General features: G+C 38.7%; 1 protein-coding gene across 2 annotated transcripts in view; it reads right to left on the reverse strand.

Annotated features, from left to right (window-relative positions):
- The window catches only part of GPR63 (G protein-coupled receptor 63), a 63,112-nt gene continuing 47,612 nt past the window's right edge, over positions 305-15,804 (reverse strand). For both annotated transcript variants that reach the window (XM_003353265.4, XM_013992707.2), the window contains one exon: positions 305-5,764. In XM_003353265.4, coding sequence (XP_003353313.1) covers positions 4,355-5,614 — 1,260 coding nt within the window. In that variant the 5' untranslated portion in view covers positions 5,615-5,764 and the 3' untranslated portion in view covers positions 305-4,354. The remainder of the gene's footprint in view (positions 5,765-15,804) is intronic.

Below are 15,804 nucleotides of genomic sequence, written 5' to 3' on the forward strand. Positions count from 1 at the left end.
ATTACTTTGCCAGTGACAATCCAATATCAAATACTTAACAGGAAAATTTTTATAGCTTTCCTAGACAGAATTTCTCAAAACTGTTTCTTAATACTAATGGTCTTTTGCCAAATTTCTTCAGCCCTCTGAGTAAAATTAGAATATTGTTATACATATACTGGCTTTGAGACCTAATTAGAAAATAAAAACCCAAAGGAAGTAGGATTTGAAACTATACTCAGATTTTAATTTAACAGAAAGTACTATTCCTGACAAATATTTCTAAGATAAATGAAAGTCCTTTAAAAAAAAAAAAAAAACCCACTTTTAGAAATGTTAGGCATTTATTCATTATCTTATTGGGAGCTCTTACCTGGTTGTAATCAGAATATGCACAAATAATCATACTTTTTGATGTTTGAATATTACAACCCAAATGCAGAGTAATTTTTATACATGTTAGGTGCTATTGTAAAATAAATTAATTTTAATTACAAAGGACTAGTACCAATATATAAGAAATGTATTACCATTTACTTGTAATAACAAACATGTGCTTTGATGTCTTCATTTATTATTATAAAAATTGAATTTTCAATGAAGATAGTGGTTGTGAAAATAAATTTGAATTGAACAGTCCTGTAAACTTAAAATTATGGAAGAATCAAATGTCAAGCAAGTGAACATTTTTTTCTGTGATATATACATAAATATTTTCATGTAAACAAAAGCAAAGATCAAGATTAAGTTAAATATCCTTGTCAGCATCTGAAATACATAGATTAAAATGGTTATTTTATTTTCTTCATGCTTCCATCGAACACAACTGGCATAAGCAAGGCAACAGGAATTACATGAATCTTTACATTCCCCTCATACTCTTCCAGAGGTTACATACAATAAAGACACCTCTCTATGAGAAAAGAAAATATTAGAGGAATCAAAATCCCAAAAGTCATGACTTTCATATATTAAGTCACCTTTTTTTTTTTGCTCTACTGTTTGGTTTGCCAAAATTTTGTCAGTTGAAAGACACTGAAGCTGACACTGGCTCGATCCAGCACTAACACAAGTGGCAGCAAATTAGGCACAATGATACACAGATTTTCCTCTCAATGTGGATTATCCATGCACTCGGAGATAATGACTTCCAACACAAAACAAATATTTTTTGGATAAAACAGACAATATTTAAGTGGATGTATTTTCCACAGGAGTGTTTCTTGAAGTTTGGCCCAGAGACCATGTGGATCAGAATCAGGCTGAATTCTGAACCAAACAAAAGTGTGCATTCCTGGCCCCAATCTCAGACCCTCTCAGGGTGCTGGGGGTCTGTACTGTTTACAACCCCACCTGGGAACACTGGAACACAAATTCACTTGAAAGTCTGAAGATCACCTTTCCAGACTATTGGGGATTTCTTTTGAACACAAATAGTTTATTTCCTCTTTCATGCTTCTTACTCGTTAGCCAGAAGGAAAAACAAAAACATTTCTGATTATGTCAGCCAACAGTAACAACCAGTGGTGGTATTATTTTTCCCCTCAAGAAAATATAGGAGAATAGGCAACATATGATTCTGCACCTAAATTTTTCAAAGGTACACCACAGTACTTTTTTTTTAAAGCTTTCAAAATGTATACATAATAAAAATGTTCAAAATGGTTTGTAAACCATCCTCTGATCGAGATGATCCAGTGTAAAGAGAACTGCTGTTCAGCGTTGGTGATTTCTCACAAAGGCCCCTCATGGTCTTTCACAAACACCTAGCCTCTTAGCAGAACTCTCACCAAACGATGCACAATGCCTACCAGGGAGCATGAAAGTACCTAAGGATTGTTCATAAAAAATCAGACAAAGAAAACAAAGCTCAGTTTCAACTCCAACCATAAAAGGAATCTCAAGACCTACTGCAAATAGATAAGATAAGAACAGATCATGTTGACTTTCCTCAGAGAAAGTCTAATTTCAAATATACTTACTAATATCTGCTTGAAATCTAGTTTATATCTCATGATACACTTCAATGTACTACTACTATCTACTACAGTGTTTATGTTCTCTAAGATCCCTATGGAGAAAAGCAATTTTACCTGTGAATAATATACATTAGAAACCAAAGAGGTAGGTGACTATCATCAGAAGATGATCCCAAAGCAACATGTCCATCATCATAATATGAATAATCCCATTAAGAGAAGTTAACTGGAAAATGAGTTCCAATACCACGGCAATTGCCTCAAGAGCAGGATTTCCCAGGTCTCTCATGATAACGCCCATCTTCCAAAGTCCTAATTTCTGATATGGTGCCATGTGCTCTTCAGACATTCAAGGTTAAGAAACATCTAATGAAGTAAAATGTAAAGAAATAATACTGGAGACCAAATATTGATGCTGACATCAACTGGGCTCTTTAACAATCTCTATTATCACATTAGAGCTGGATAAGACCTTAAAGATTCATCTAAGTTCAACTCTGGTTGTATAACTGAAAAAACCAAGGCTCTTTTCCCACTGGTCACAAAGCACTAAAACTCTGAAAAGATGCTATAAATCCAAGAAGTGTTCATGGTTAATGAGCCTATTTATAAAGCCTATGATGTAGTCAAAGGGCTACACTTCCAGCACTTATGGCCTCAGTCTGAAGCCCCATCCCTGTGGGCTGTTTTATAAAGTGTTCCAGGGGTTGATAAGAGAAGTTCACCAAGGGCCCTGGATGCACCTGAGCTGGAGAAGGGGCAGATCTTCATCGAGAGAAAAAGAATCTGAAACTCCAGACTTGCCTTAAATGAAAACTCGCTCTAGGTGCAGAGCTGTATCTTCACCTCTTCATAAGAGACACATCTCTAAGCATGTTCATAAACACCAGCTCTGCTCCAGCCAAGCACTTGATCAAAAATGCTGTTCTACTGAGAACACTGGGAAATATAGCTAGACAACTGGCAACATCCAAACCTAGAAGGCAAAGGCTTATATAGAGCTGTACTGAACCTCCCAATGATGGTCACTTGTTTTGCACACCAAAAACATCACTTATTTCCTTATAACCTTACTGATCTAGGATTTTAAGTTCCACTTTTGAAAGGTGGTTATGAGTGACTTCTTTTTTATTTTTCAGATTTTCTGCAATAGTTTGACACTTCTTTTGGTAATACAAAAAATGACACTCCTTTTAAAAAGAAATTTTTAGTCTAAAAAAAAAAAAAAAAGAAAGGATACATATAGTTCCCTCTTGACTGTGAAACATCCAAACCTGAATGAGGTGTCTGTGTGGTACTGTGGAACTAGTCTCAGGACTCTGACAGATTTTTAGATTTCAGCTCTACCACTAACTCTACTTAGGTGGAGTTTTAGTCTCTCTGAGATTTGCCTTCTTCACCTGTAAAAAAGGAAGAAATAATACCTGCTTCACAGGGTGCTGTGAGGATAAAATGATGCACAGTGCCTGGCATATGGTAAGGTCTAATAACTGGTTCTCCTTCTCCCTAGTGGACTCAGAGAAAGAATCCTTGAGTAAAAGGAATCACTACAGCCCACACCAGCCGCAGCCTCTCTGCATCCCATTTAAACTTGCAAGGGTGCTCCATCTCCTCAGCTTTGCCTTACTGGTTTAAAGATTCACTACAGTGCTTAGGAAAAGTTCCACATTTTTATGTTCTCTCCTTTAAAACCGCACATGCAGATAAAACATTGAAAAAAACTATCTTACTAGAAATAATACAATGTTTCTAAAGCACAACATGTCATGTATAAAAACAATTCTGAAAAACAAAATTGAATGTTTTTACATTATTTCTTAAAGTGCACCAAAGTAAATATTAATGATCTTTAAAATGTCACTAACCCCTTTGGATTATTTTTCTTTAATAAAACTAAATATTTATCTACTGAAATGTATGTGGTTTTTGGCTCCAATGTGATGGCAAAAAGCAGCAGTGTCTTCCAGAAAAAAAAAAAGAACCAATAAACTCAACTAAGTATATCTTAGCAGCATACAAAATACCTACAATCCAATGTAACTGCAGGCTCAATAAAGCACAATCCTGATTCCTGCTATAAAAACAAAATCAAAGGAACAGAAAACCATCACCTCATCATAAATCAAGGATTTCTCTTGAACCCTGGAGGTAACACTTGTGATCACTTCCCCCTTGAATATCCTTGGTAACAGTATGTAACTAATCACCATTCTTTCTTTACACTGCACATGCATGCACACGCACATATGTGTGGGCACACACACACACACACACACACACACACACACACACGCTCTATGAAAATCAACATAGTTTAAGTGGAGAAGCCATGAGAAAGAAAATTCAAAGTCAGATAAAGAACCACCATCACCCCAAATGTCAGGCAATTCCACTATTCACACCACCGTCCGATGTTCCCCACACACATAGACAGCACTGGGGCGTATCCGTCGCCTTGTGTGACCAGGGAGCCGCGGCAAAAACTTGAAGGACTTGGGCATCATGTCCAGGCAGGCATCGTGGAATTTCTTAATCCTCCAGTAGTAAATCAGCGGGTTCAATGCAGACTTGAGGTAGCAGAGCCAGAGTAGCCAGGTGCTAATCTCAAAAAAGTTGTGCTGATAGTAAAAGTGCTTGCTGAACGTGGCCACAAGGCTGTACGTGGTAAATGGGGCCCAGCAGACAATGAAGACAGCAAAGAGAATCAAAATGGTTGTGAAGGCACGCGTTTTAAAGCCCATGTCAATGCTCATCTGGAAGGGCCTCTGGAGACTCATGAGACCCAGTTTGCTGGCCTGGCTGAGGCATATGCCTTCAGGGTAACTATGGATCCTCAAGGCATTGTGCCGAAGAGTATTGAGTATGCCCATAAAGGAGTACAGTATCACCAGGAAGGGTAGGAAAAAAGAAATGAGAGAAATCAAAATTACATAAGCCTGGTAACCCGGGTCGGTTGTGTACCCAAACACGCACTGGGGGGCGCGGGAAGGTATCTGCAGGTCAGGGTTTCCTACTGCCAAAGGAAAAGCTACACAAAAGGAAAATACCCAAGAAACTGCGATGAGAACCTTAGCCCTGTATGGATTTAGCTTATCCTGCCTCTGGACTATAATAAGAAACCTATCAATGCTAATGATAAGCAGGATGGCTACTCCCTCTATCACAAACATCCAGAAAAACATAGCAGACACCCTACAAAAGAATCTGCCAAAAATCCATCTGGTAGTAAGGATAGTAACCAAGGCAAAGGGCATGTTTAGCACTGCAAGCAACATGTCTGCAAAAGCCAGGCTGGCCAGGAGGATGTTAATGGCAGATCGCATGGCAGCTTTTTGGTAAACCATGAGGCAAACAACCAAGTTCCCAAGAAAAGACACAAACAGAATAAATATCATTAGAGCAGAAAGGATGATCTGGAGAGGCAAATTTAGACTCTTAAAGACTGCTGGTGTTGGGGGCACAGCGGTGCTATTCACTGTCAAGGAACTCATTCCAGTGGGGGCCATGGTTTCAAAACTGTATCTCAGCAGTGGACCAATGCCAGGATGCTGGAATGGTGGTGGGACCGTAATATTCATGTAGGTGTTTTCATAAACTACGAATGTTGTGTTGGATGCCCCACTATGGGACGCAGTCAACACTGCAGAGAAGACCATGGTTTCAGCAGGATGGAAGGCGCCAGCAGAGATGGAGGTGTTCTTCGAGCATTTCAGCACAGAGCAGCAATATCACGTGTCACTGACGGGCTTGGACACACACTCTGGAAAACGGACAAAGAGTTCCATCTTCCACACGTGTCCTTCTGCCTGAAAACAAGTCCAAAACACAAACAGTAAGCGGAATGAGTTTTCTAAATAACATCGGACTTCTTACCTTTCATCACAAAGGACCAGTTTTGCTTTTTTTTTAAATCCTTTAAAAACATGTAAGTCAGCACTAAGATGTTGTTCTATGTTTTATTTTTAGTCAACCATAATGGACACTTCATGATATTCATATATAAAGTGAAGGTAAAAAGAATAAAAATGTATTACTGCCTCAAAGGCAAAAATTATAACCTTATGGTTAATTTTTCTTTTAAATTTCCAGGAACAGCATAGCCTTTCCACTGTCACTATTAACACAGATTTTTTTTTAACTGTTATTTACCCAATACAATTTTTTTTCTGCTGTACAGCATGGTGACCCAGTTACACATACATGTATTGATATTTCTTCTCCCATTATCATGCTCCATCATTAAGTAACTAGACATAGTTCTCAGTGCTACAAAGCAGGATCTCATTGCTACACAGCAGGATCTCATTGCTAATCCATTCCAAAGGCAATAGTCTACATTTATTAGCCCCAAGCTCCCAATCCACCACACTCCCTCCCCTAACCCTTGGCAACCACAAGTTTATTCTCCAAGTCCATGATTTTCTTTTCTGTAGAAAGGTTCATCTGTGCTGTATATTAGATTCCAGATATAAATGATAGCATATGGTATTTGTCTGTCTCTTTCTGACTTACTTCACTCAGGATGACAGTCTCTAGTTCCATCCATGTTGCTGCAAACGGCATTGTGTCGTTCTTTTTTATGGCTGAGTAGTATTCCATTTTGTAAATATACCACATCTTCCTAATCCAATTACCTGTTGATGGACATTTGGGTTGTTTCCACGTCTTGGCTATTGTGAATAGTGCTGCAATGAACACGTGGGTGCATGTGTTTTTTTTAAGGAAAGTTTTGTCTGGATATATACCCAAGAGTGGGATTGCTGAGTCATATGGTATTTCTATGTATAGATTTCTAAGGTACCTTCATACTGGTTTCCATAGTGGTTGTACCAGCTTCCATTCCCACCAACAGTGCAGGAGGGTTCCCATTTCTCCACACCCCCTCCAGCATTTGTTATTTGTGGACTTATTAAGGATGGCCATTCTGACTGGTGTGAGGTGGTATCTCATGGTAGTTTTGATTTTCATTTCTCTAATAATCAGAGAAAATAACTTTTTCATGTGCTTGTTGGCCATCTAAATATCTTTCTTGGAAAAATGTCTATTAAGGTCTTTTGCCCTATTTTTCATTGGGTTGTTGGCTTTTTTGCTGTTGAGTTGTATAAGTTGTTTGTATATTCTAGAGATTAAGTCCTTGTCCACTGCATCATTTGAAACTATTTTCTCCCATTCTGTAAGTTGTCTTTTTGTTTTCTTTTGGGTTTCCTTTGCTGTGCAAAAGCTTGTCAGTTTGATTAGGTCCCATTGGTTTATTTTTGCTTTTATTTCTGTTGCCTTGGGAGACCAACCTGAGAAAACATTTGTAAGATTGATGTCACAGAATATTTTGCCTATGTTCTCTTCCAGGAGTTTGATCTTGTCTTGTCTTGTATTTGGGTCTTTAAGCCATTTTGAGTCTATTTTTGTGCATAGTATGAGGGTGTGTTCTAGTTTCATTGATTTGCATGTAGTTGTCCAGGTTTCCCAGCAATGCTTGCTGAAAAGACTGTGTTTTTCCCATTTTATGTTCTTGCCTCCTTTGTCAAAGATTAGTTGACCATAGGTGTCAGGGTTTATTTCTGGGTTCTCTATTCTGTTCCATTGGTCTGTCTGTCTGTCTGTTTTGGTACCAGTACCACACTGTCTTGATGACTGTGGCTTCGTAATATTGCCTTAAGTCTGGGAGAGTTATGCTTCCTGCTTGGTTTTTGTTCCTCGGGATTGCTTTGGCAATTCTGGGTCTCCTGAGAGTACTAATACTTTTCTTGATAGATCTTTGGTACAAGTTCATAATCCATTTTCACATTAGCACAAAACTAGTTGGCAAAGAACCTGGAAATCAGTTTCCTATTTAACATATGATAATCACACACTTTTGCTTTAATGTCCTCACAAGTAGGCACTAGGTATTTTCAAGGAAGGGTCTGAAACAGTTTCCTGGCTTTCTATTATTTTTGTGTTTCTTCCCAGAAATCCCACCACAACACTACTGTCAAAGTTATTCAAGTAAAGAAGAAAAATTATCTGGAGGACGTCTTGGTCATATTTTCAAGACCTCTTTTCTGTTTCTGAAACTTTCTTTGTTGCTCATGTTCTCTCTTCTTTCCCATGTACACCCATTTCCATCCCTGTTTTCCGATTCAAGTACTTCTATCTTCTCAATTTCTTCTCCCTAAAACAGACCTCACTGTATGTCAACAACTTGACAGAAGACGTCAACCAAGTTATAAAGATGGGGACGCTAAAGAAGATGACTAGAAAAATATTCAGGTGTGAAAAATGCATTCTAGAAAACTTACAAAGATATTTCAATACCTTGTTCCAAAAAGTTTCTTATCACTTTTCTCTTATCCTTACGCTCAACTTCTTAACAATTTTCATTACCCTTGTTTTCCATAAGGGACTTTCTTAATCTATGTTCCTAACCCTCTTTTTTGATGTGGCTTCTTCCTTCTTTATTGGAGAAGTAACTTTAGTCTCTATAATTAGAAAGAACTCTTTTTGGATTTCTGAGTAGATTCCTTTAATAAATCCCAAAGATTGAGGGTGAGGGCTGCACAGAAATTTAAAACAATGCTGTAATTTTCTTATTATTTGAACTTATAATCAACCCTTGATTTTAGGGAAAAATGTCAAAAGTTCACTTCTTCACATCCCGTAGTAGAGAGGATAGAAGTATCCCATTTACGAGACCCAAGATCCAGAACTGTAGCCAAATCATGGACTGTCTACCATACTCACATCTCTCTATAACCTCCTCTTGGTTGTGCAGGGCTACCTTTATAAATAAGGAGAACACTCATCTGTTTGTTCAAAATACTAATTTTACTATATAATTCTACTTTTATAGCTTAATTTCTTTGTCTCTACAGGGTATTATCCATTATCATATATGGTCTTTGAAGCAAAATATACCTGGATAAGATGCCCCACTAAGCTAGTGACTCTCAAACTTTATTAACCACAAAAAAACAATGGGAAAAGGGGCAGTGGTAGCTTTACATCATGATCATCATATGTCTCTATAACTACTTAGATATACATACAAATAAGAATAAAGAATGTGCTCACTACATAAATCAGCTTCAATATGATTCTAATCTAGAGAAAAATAAGTGTACATCTTAGGCAAATGCATGTCTTTAGCCAAAGTAAACAGTTATACCAAGTAAATATCCGGGTTTAGAAGTTCCCTGGTGGTGCAGCGGATTAAGGATCTGGTGTTGTCACTGCGTGTTCAATCCCTCACCCTGAAGCTTCCATATGCTGAGTGCAGCCCCCCAAAAAAAGCATTTAGTTTTCTTGACCATGTTGAGAAATGCAAAAACAAAAGATCAAATGGAGCCAAAACAAAACCATAATTTAAAGATGCCTTTTAGGTTGTTATATGTACATATACATTCACAATATTTTCTACCATTATTATAAAAACTTCTAACTCAATTCACTCAGATATTCAAACTTCAAATATTTATTTCAGAGCCTACTATGTGTCAGGCACTGGAGAGAAAGTGATAAACAAATGTTTCCAGGATTTCCTGTTAAACAGGACAAACAGACCATCGACTCTGTCTCTCAAAAGTACGCTGAAATGATTTTTTTTTAACAAAATGTACAACCCAAAAGGACAAAAGGTATGAAAGAAAGATACATCAATAGATAAGAGGTTTTAAAATAAATGTTTTAAGGCAAAAGGCAAATGGTGGTATAGCAACTGAACAGAGCAGAACAGAGAATTTTTTTATCCTCAATACTTTCAGAGAAACATGCTCAGAAGAAGCTGACACACTCTGCAGGTCCCCAGAGAAGCTCTGGATTAGGAATTAGAAGAACAAGTGTGGATGGGGCTGAAAACTGGAAAACTGACTGAAAAATCTATACACAGAGCCACTGGAACCCCACTCCAGGCTTGGGTAACCACATGAAAGCACACACCCCCATGCCAGTAGCCCAAGTCCCTGGCACAACTGAACCTGATAAGCACCAAACCTTACAGCATATCAGTGCAAGGCTGAACACAGCAGGACTGGGTGAATGTCTACACACTCAGCATGAGAACCCAGCCCTCTTCGCCACCCTGTTCCTAAATGGCCAGCAGCCAGGCATATGCTACATGCAGTACTGAAGGGCTCGTCGTTTCCAATAACTAACAAGGCCTAGGAGAAAAAAATTCTAGATACTAACATTTGATGATGTGCCAAGAAAAATGCCAGCTTCATGGCCAGTCACCCTGTATAGTGAAGCCCATCCACTATCAAGCCCAACTCCCACACACGGAGCTTCCAATCAGCTTTCTAGTGCCCATTAAATATTAATGGCGAATTTCCCAAATATACAGTCTATGAAAAATTAGACAAAAACAATTTTAAAGGCACACATCAAAGAAAAGAACTTGAATTTCTAAAATCAGGAAACATAGCACACATGAACTTAGCAATTCCTTTTGCCGCTGTACCTATCTATGCATGCTCTCCATTCATTGTACTCCTGGCTACCAGGATGTAAACATCCTCTGGCCTTCCTTTTCTCACTGCGAAGTGTAATAACCAAAGCAGGGCTTCTGAATGCTCCTTGTAACTATGTTGAAAGATTCTTTCCTCTTGGGGCTTCTCATCAAATACCAAAGTGACCTCAAGTTTCTTTGAATTTTATAGAAGACCAAATAAACGCTATATAGTTAAAATTTGTATTTCCAGGAGTTCCCAGTGTGGTGCAATGGGATGGGCAGTGTCTCTTCAGCACCAGAACATAGGTTCAATCTCCAGCCTGGCAGAGTGGGTTAAAGGCTCTGGCATTGCTGCAGCTGTGGCATAGGATGCAACTGTGGCTTGGATCTGATCCCTGGCTCCATAAACCAAGGGGCGGCCAAAACAGAAAAATAAAATTTGTATTTCCAGAGGAAAAGGGACAGTAGCAACATGAGAAGAGTGGAAAATTAACTTGGTATTTGCTTAATGGTACTAATGTTTAATCTAGGCTAGTCTTTATTTGCCATTTGTCGGAAACTCTTACTACATGTTCCAAGTAAGGAAAAATTAAAATTACACATGAAAGTGTATATATGTGTATATATTCATACATATATACTTATATACACATACCTCACATGGATGTGCACATGTAAAACTTACATATGGCAAAGTGATTGAATTTATGATTCTTTCTCTCATCTTACAGCATCTACAAAAACAACATTGGGACAATCAGATTAATGATAAAAGTAAGTGTTTGATGTTTGGGGTATGCCAGAATGTCACAACTACTGGGGTTTCAGAGGCTGGAATGGGCAGTGGAGCTTATAGTATTCTCTTGGTCTTTGTCTTTTAGTGTTATCCGCTATTCCAGCGCTTTAGATATTTATTTCATTCTCTGAAAACAGTATATTCTCCTAGAAGGCAGAGATTAATTTTATAAATCCCATCATCCTCTGGGACTACTATGCTTTGCACACAGCCCAGTACCCATGTCGTAACTTAAATTTACTTGCATTATCTTCTGCCAGATCAAAAAATTTCTTTACTCATTTTAACATTTGTTATATGCACATAATTTTTTGAAAAAAAAAATCACCAAATGAGTTTTAAAATAACAGTCAAATCCTGAACTACCCTTCACCATTCCATTTGTTTTTAGAGGTAGTCATTTTTAACTATATTAAAGGTTTTTTTCTAAAGTACTTACTCTTTATATAACTAAATAGGGTAAATAAATTGCTACTTTTTGATTTGTCAGTATTACATATTTAAATTAACTTCTGATTTGGAGTTCCCATCGTAGTGCAATGGAAATGAATCCAACTAGGAACCATGAGGCTGCGGGTTCGATGCCTGGCCTTGCTCAGTGGGTTAAGGATCTGGCATTGCTGTGAGCTGTGGTGTAGGTTGCAAATGTGGCTGGGATCCAGCATTGCTGTGCCTCTAGCATAGGCCGGCAGCTACAAGCTCCAATTCAACCCATAATAGCCTGGGAAAGACAAGAAAACAACAACAACAAAAAAATTAACTTCTGATTTCCTATTAGAATAGGTAAGGGTTCAGCCGCCATAGCGTCTCCCAACTTACCTCTTTATACAACTAAATCTTTATTTGAAAATGTTGAATTACAGTAGAAGTTAGTGTTTATGTCAATGTATTTATGCAGATAGTATATTTACTGATAAGCCAAAAGAATGTTTTCCTTTCTTATATCAATTTTGGATTTCCTAGAATAATTTACTTCCTTTTTATTTTCAATTTTTTAAGTAACTATCAACTTTTTTTTTTTAACCTGCTCTACCAAGAAGATTTTATACCTAGAAGTATTATATTTTGGAAGGTCAGATTTATCAACTACATTTTTATCGTGGAGTCATTCCTTTGGCCTCATGTCCCTCCCTGATGTGATACTGGGTCTGTCATACAGAAGCCAGTGGGAACGGCCCCTTTACTACCATATTGGAAATCCTCCTTTCTGCTTCAGCTCTCGGTTTCCATATTTCCTATGTCCTTTGTCTTCTACTTCATTTCTTCCTTCAAGTACTTCCTCCTTCTCCAGGAACCAACTGCTTTTGAAGGAAGAGAAAGCAGGTAAATTTTCAGTCCCTGAATGCTTGAACAAGTCTTTATTTTGTCTGAATTAATTGCCTTGGTTTAGAATTCTCAGTTACAAACCATTTTCTCTGAGAATTCTGAAGGTGTTGTTCCCCTTCAGTGGTTCTCAAAGTTGAAGGGACATAAGAATCCCACGGAGCATCTGTTAAACTACAGTCTGCTGGGCCTCACCCACTGCCTCAGTCTCTGAGTCCGTAGTCTGGGGTGGGGCCCAAAATGTGAATTTCTGGAGGAAAGAAAAAATTAAATTGAGACCTTTAAATTCCAAGATCAAGAAGTTCCTGACATGGAGCAGTGGAAATGAATCCATCTAGGAACAATGAGGTTGCGGATTCAATCCCTAGCCTTGCTCAGCAGGTCAAGGATCTGGCGTTGCCATGAGCTGTGGTGTAGGTCACAGACACAGCTCAATTCTGGCGTTGCTGGGGCATAGGCCAGCGGCTACAGCTCCGATTTGACCCCTAGCCTGGGAACCTCTATATGCCATGGGTGTGGCCAAAAAAAGACAATAAATAAATAAATTAATTAATTAATTAATTCCAAGCTCAAGGATTAGATGAAGAACTAGAAAGCTTCTTTAACCACAGTGAAAGAAAACTTTTACCTCCTATTGCCCCAGAGATGGGATTTCTCAAAACTAAATCAAAGTGTAATTATATGGGGGTAATATTACAATGCAAATTGAATTCCCAATCTTATAGAGTCTCTTCTGTTAAAATTAGGATATGAGTGGGAAGAAGCAAGAGCCTGAAAATTGGGATGAGGGATATATGGGGATTTCAATGAAGCTAAGGCTGAGGACCTCATACTGCAGTCTTTGCCAGCAGTAATAGCCTTTCCTCCCTTGTCTAATGAGGTTAGTCTCTCTTTACCTGAAGAATAAATCAGGGCCTCATCTAAGACAGCATCCTGGAAGGTACTTTTGCCCCTCCTAAGGACCCTGTCCCACTGTCCCAACTACCTCTCTCTCTCTCTCTCTTTTTTTTTAATGGCTTCCCTGGGCATATGAAAATTCCCAGGCCAGAGACTGAAATATCCAGGCTGCAGATGTGACCTACGCTGCAGCTGTAGCAACTCCAGATTCTTTAACCCACTGCACCAGGCCAGGGATCTAACCTGCACCTCTGCAGTGACCCAAGCCACTGCAGGTGGATTATTAATCGGCTGCACTAGAGTGGGATCTCCCAACCACCTCTCTTGTTTCCAGACCTATGATCAGAATCAAGCCCCAGCAGAATCCAGTGTGAGGTGTAAATTGTGACCTAGAAATTAGCAGCATTTACATCAAAATATATGTATGGTGTTTCCAATTTATATAGACAGAAACCGGGCAATATGTATGGAAATGGATGCTGAGGGTATTGAGTCAAGTTAGAAGGAACAGAATGTTAGATCAGACCAAATTTATTGACATGGGCATACTGAACAGATATTCTGGGTTCTCTATGTTAGCTTCAATGGCTAAAAATGTTTCTAATAGTTTGTTCAGTTTGTTGACAGAAGCCTGGTCCCAAAAGTAACCTACACTACATGAAACTGAGATGCCATAACATCCTTGGTAGAGAGGGAGCTACTCAAAGACTTTGGCAGATAGGAATGCTGAACTGGACTTATCATGTAAGACCTGCTCATCCACCTATAACTACATCACTTGGTAGGATGCCTTTACCAAGTCTATGAGAGATACACTGGTTGAAAGTACTTCTAACATCCTTGACAATCTCTAGAGTAGCCATTCTCTGCAGACCAGGAAAGACAACAGGCAATGCTGCCATCCAAGAAATGGGTTCCTAAATTGAATGGGGATGACAGTATCCCAGAGTGGCAGGAGCTGAGTGACAGTACTTAACCAGAGATGAGGAGGGCATGGTTACCAAAATGGGCAGCAAGCAAAGTCTGAAATCAGAATAGTCTAGCATGCAGAGATCATTGATGTTTGTTCATGGTGTTTCTAAGAGAGAAATGGTTAGAAATCTACCAACTCCTACTTGATCTGTACAAGCAGCAAAGCTATAAAATAGAAAAACACAACTCTTCAATCAATTCCCACACTTGAGCCAGAACAAAGACCTAGAACTTTTTGAATCAAAGGAGGCCAGGACCCCTTGAAAAAGGGCCTTGCTACACAGCCATAAATTTATACTGTAAATCTTCCTCCCAGTTTTCCCCCTAAAACCTGTTACAAATTATAAGGGTATACATTAAGGAAAGGGAAATAATCACAATTTGTAGGATTGGTGGATATAACTCTGAACTAATATTCATTCCTGAACACCAAAAATGGTACAGTGTTCCACCATTCAGAGTGGGGGCTTATAAAGCTCAAATGATTAATGGAGTTTGGGCTCAGTTCCAACTCCCACTCATCACAGAACTCATGCCATCATTATTTTCCCAGTTCTGAAATGCAGAGTTGGTACAGACACACTTGGCAACTGGCAGATTCCCTCCTAAGCTCCCTGACATGTGGAGTTAAGGCTATAATGCTAAGAAAGGTCAAATGCAAACTACTTTTACCCATGAAACTAGAGAACCACAAGCAACACTTTGCTCCTGTAGAGTCTGCAAAGATTAGGGTCACCATTAAGGACTTAAAGGATGAAGGTGATCATTCCTAACACATCTGTATTCAACTTGCCTATTTGGCCTTACAGAAAACAGATGGATCTTGCAGAGTACAGATTCTGTGTGAGATGTGATTTCATTGCTGGAGAAAATCAACACATTCCCTGGCATGTGGTCCACAGCTACTGAGGGCAAATTATTATTTTTTTTTCTTCGTATGTGTTAGCAAAGAAATCTGAGCAGTTTGGCTCCAGCTGGTACCCTACTATCCTACCTCAGGGCTGTATCAGTTCTCCAGTATACTCTTATAATATAGTCCATAGGGACCCTGACTGCCTCTCCATTCTGCAGAATGCCATGCTTTGCATTACATGCTTCCTGAGCAATAGGTAGTAACTACTCTATACTTGGTAAAACACAGATTTCCCAAATGGTGGGGAAAGATTACTACAAAAGTTTGAAGACCTGCCATCTTTGTGAATCTACAGGTGAATCACCACCTTTATAGGTGAACAGAGACCTCCAAGATTTTGGGAAAAAGGCAGAGAGCATGCCACATGAACTTGGGGTTATCTGACCTTCCGAAGCCATCAAGTTGGGTGTGCGCAGAGTTCTTCAACCTTAAACAGAGTGGTATATATGAAATCAGGCCTGGGGGATCCTATGAACAGAGTTAATAAGCAAGCAGCTCATATTTCTAAAGCTCTTAATCT

This window comes from Sus scrofa, chromosome 1, assembly GCF_000003025.6.
Source record: "Sus scrofa isolate TJ Tabasco breed Duroc chromosome 1, Sscrofa11.1, whole genome shotgun sequence".
Taxonomy (NCBI): Eukaryota; Metazoa; Chordata; class Mammalia; order Artiodactyla; family Suidae; genus Sus; species Sus scrofa.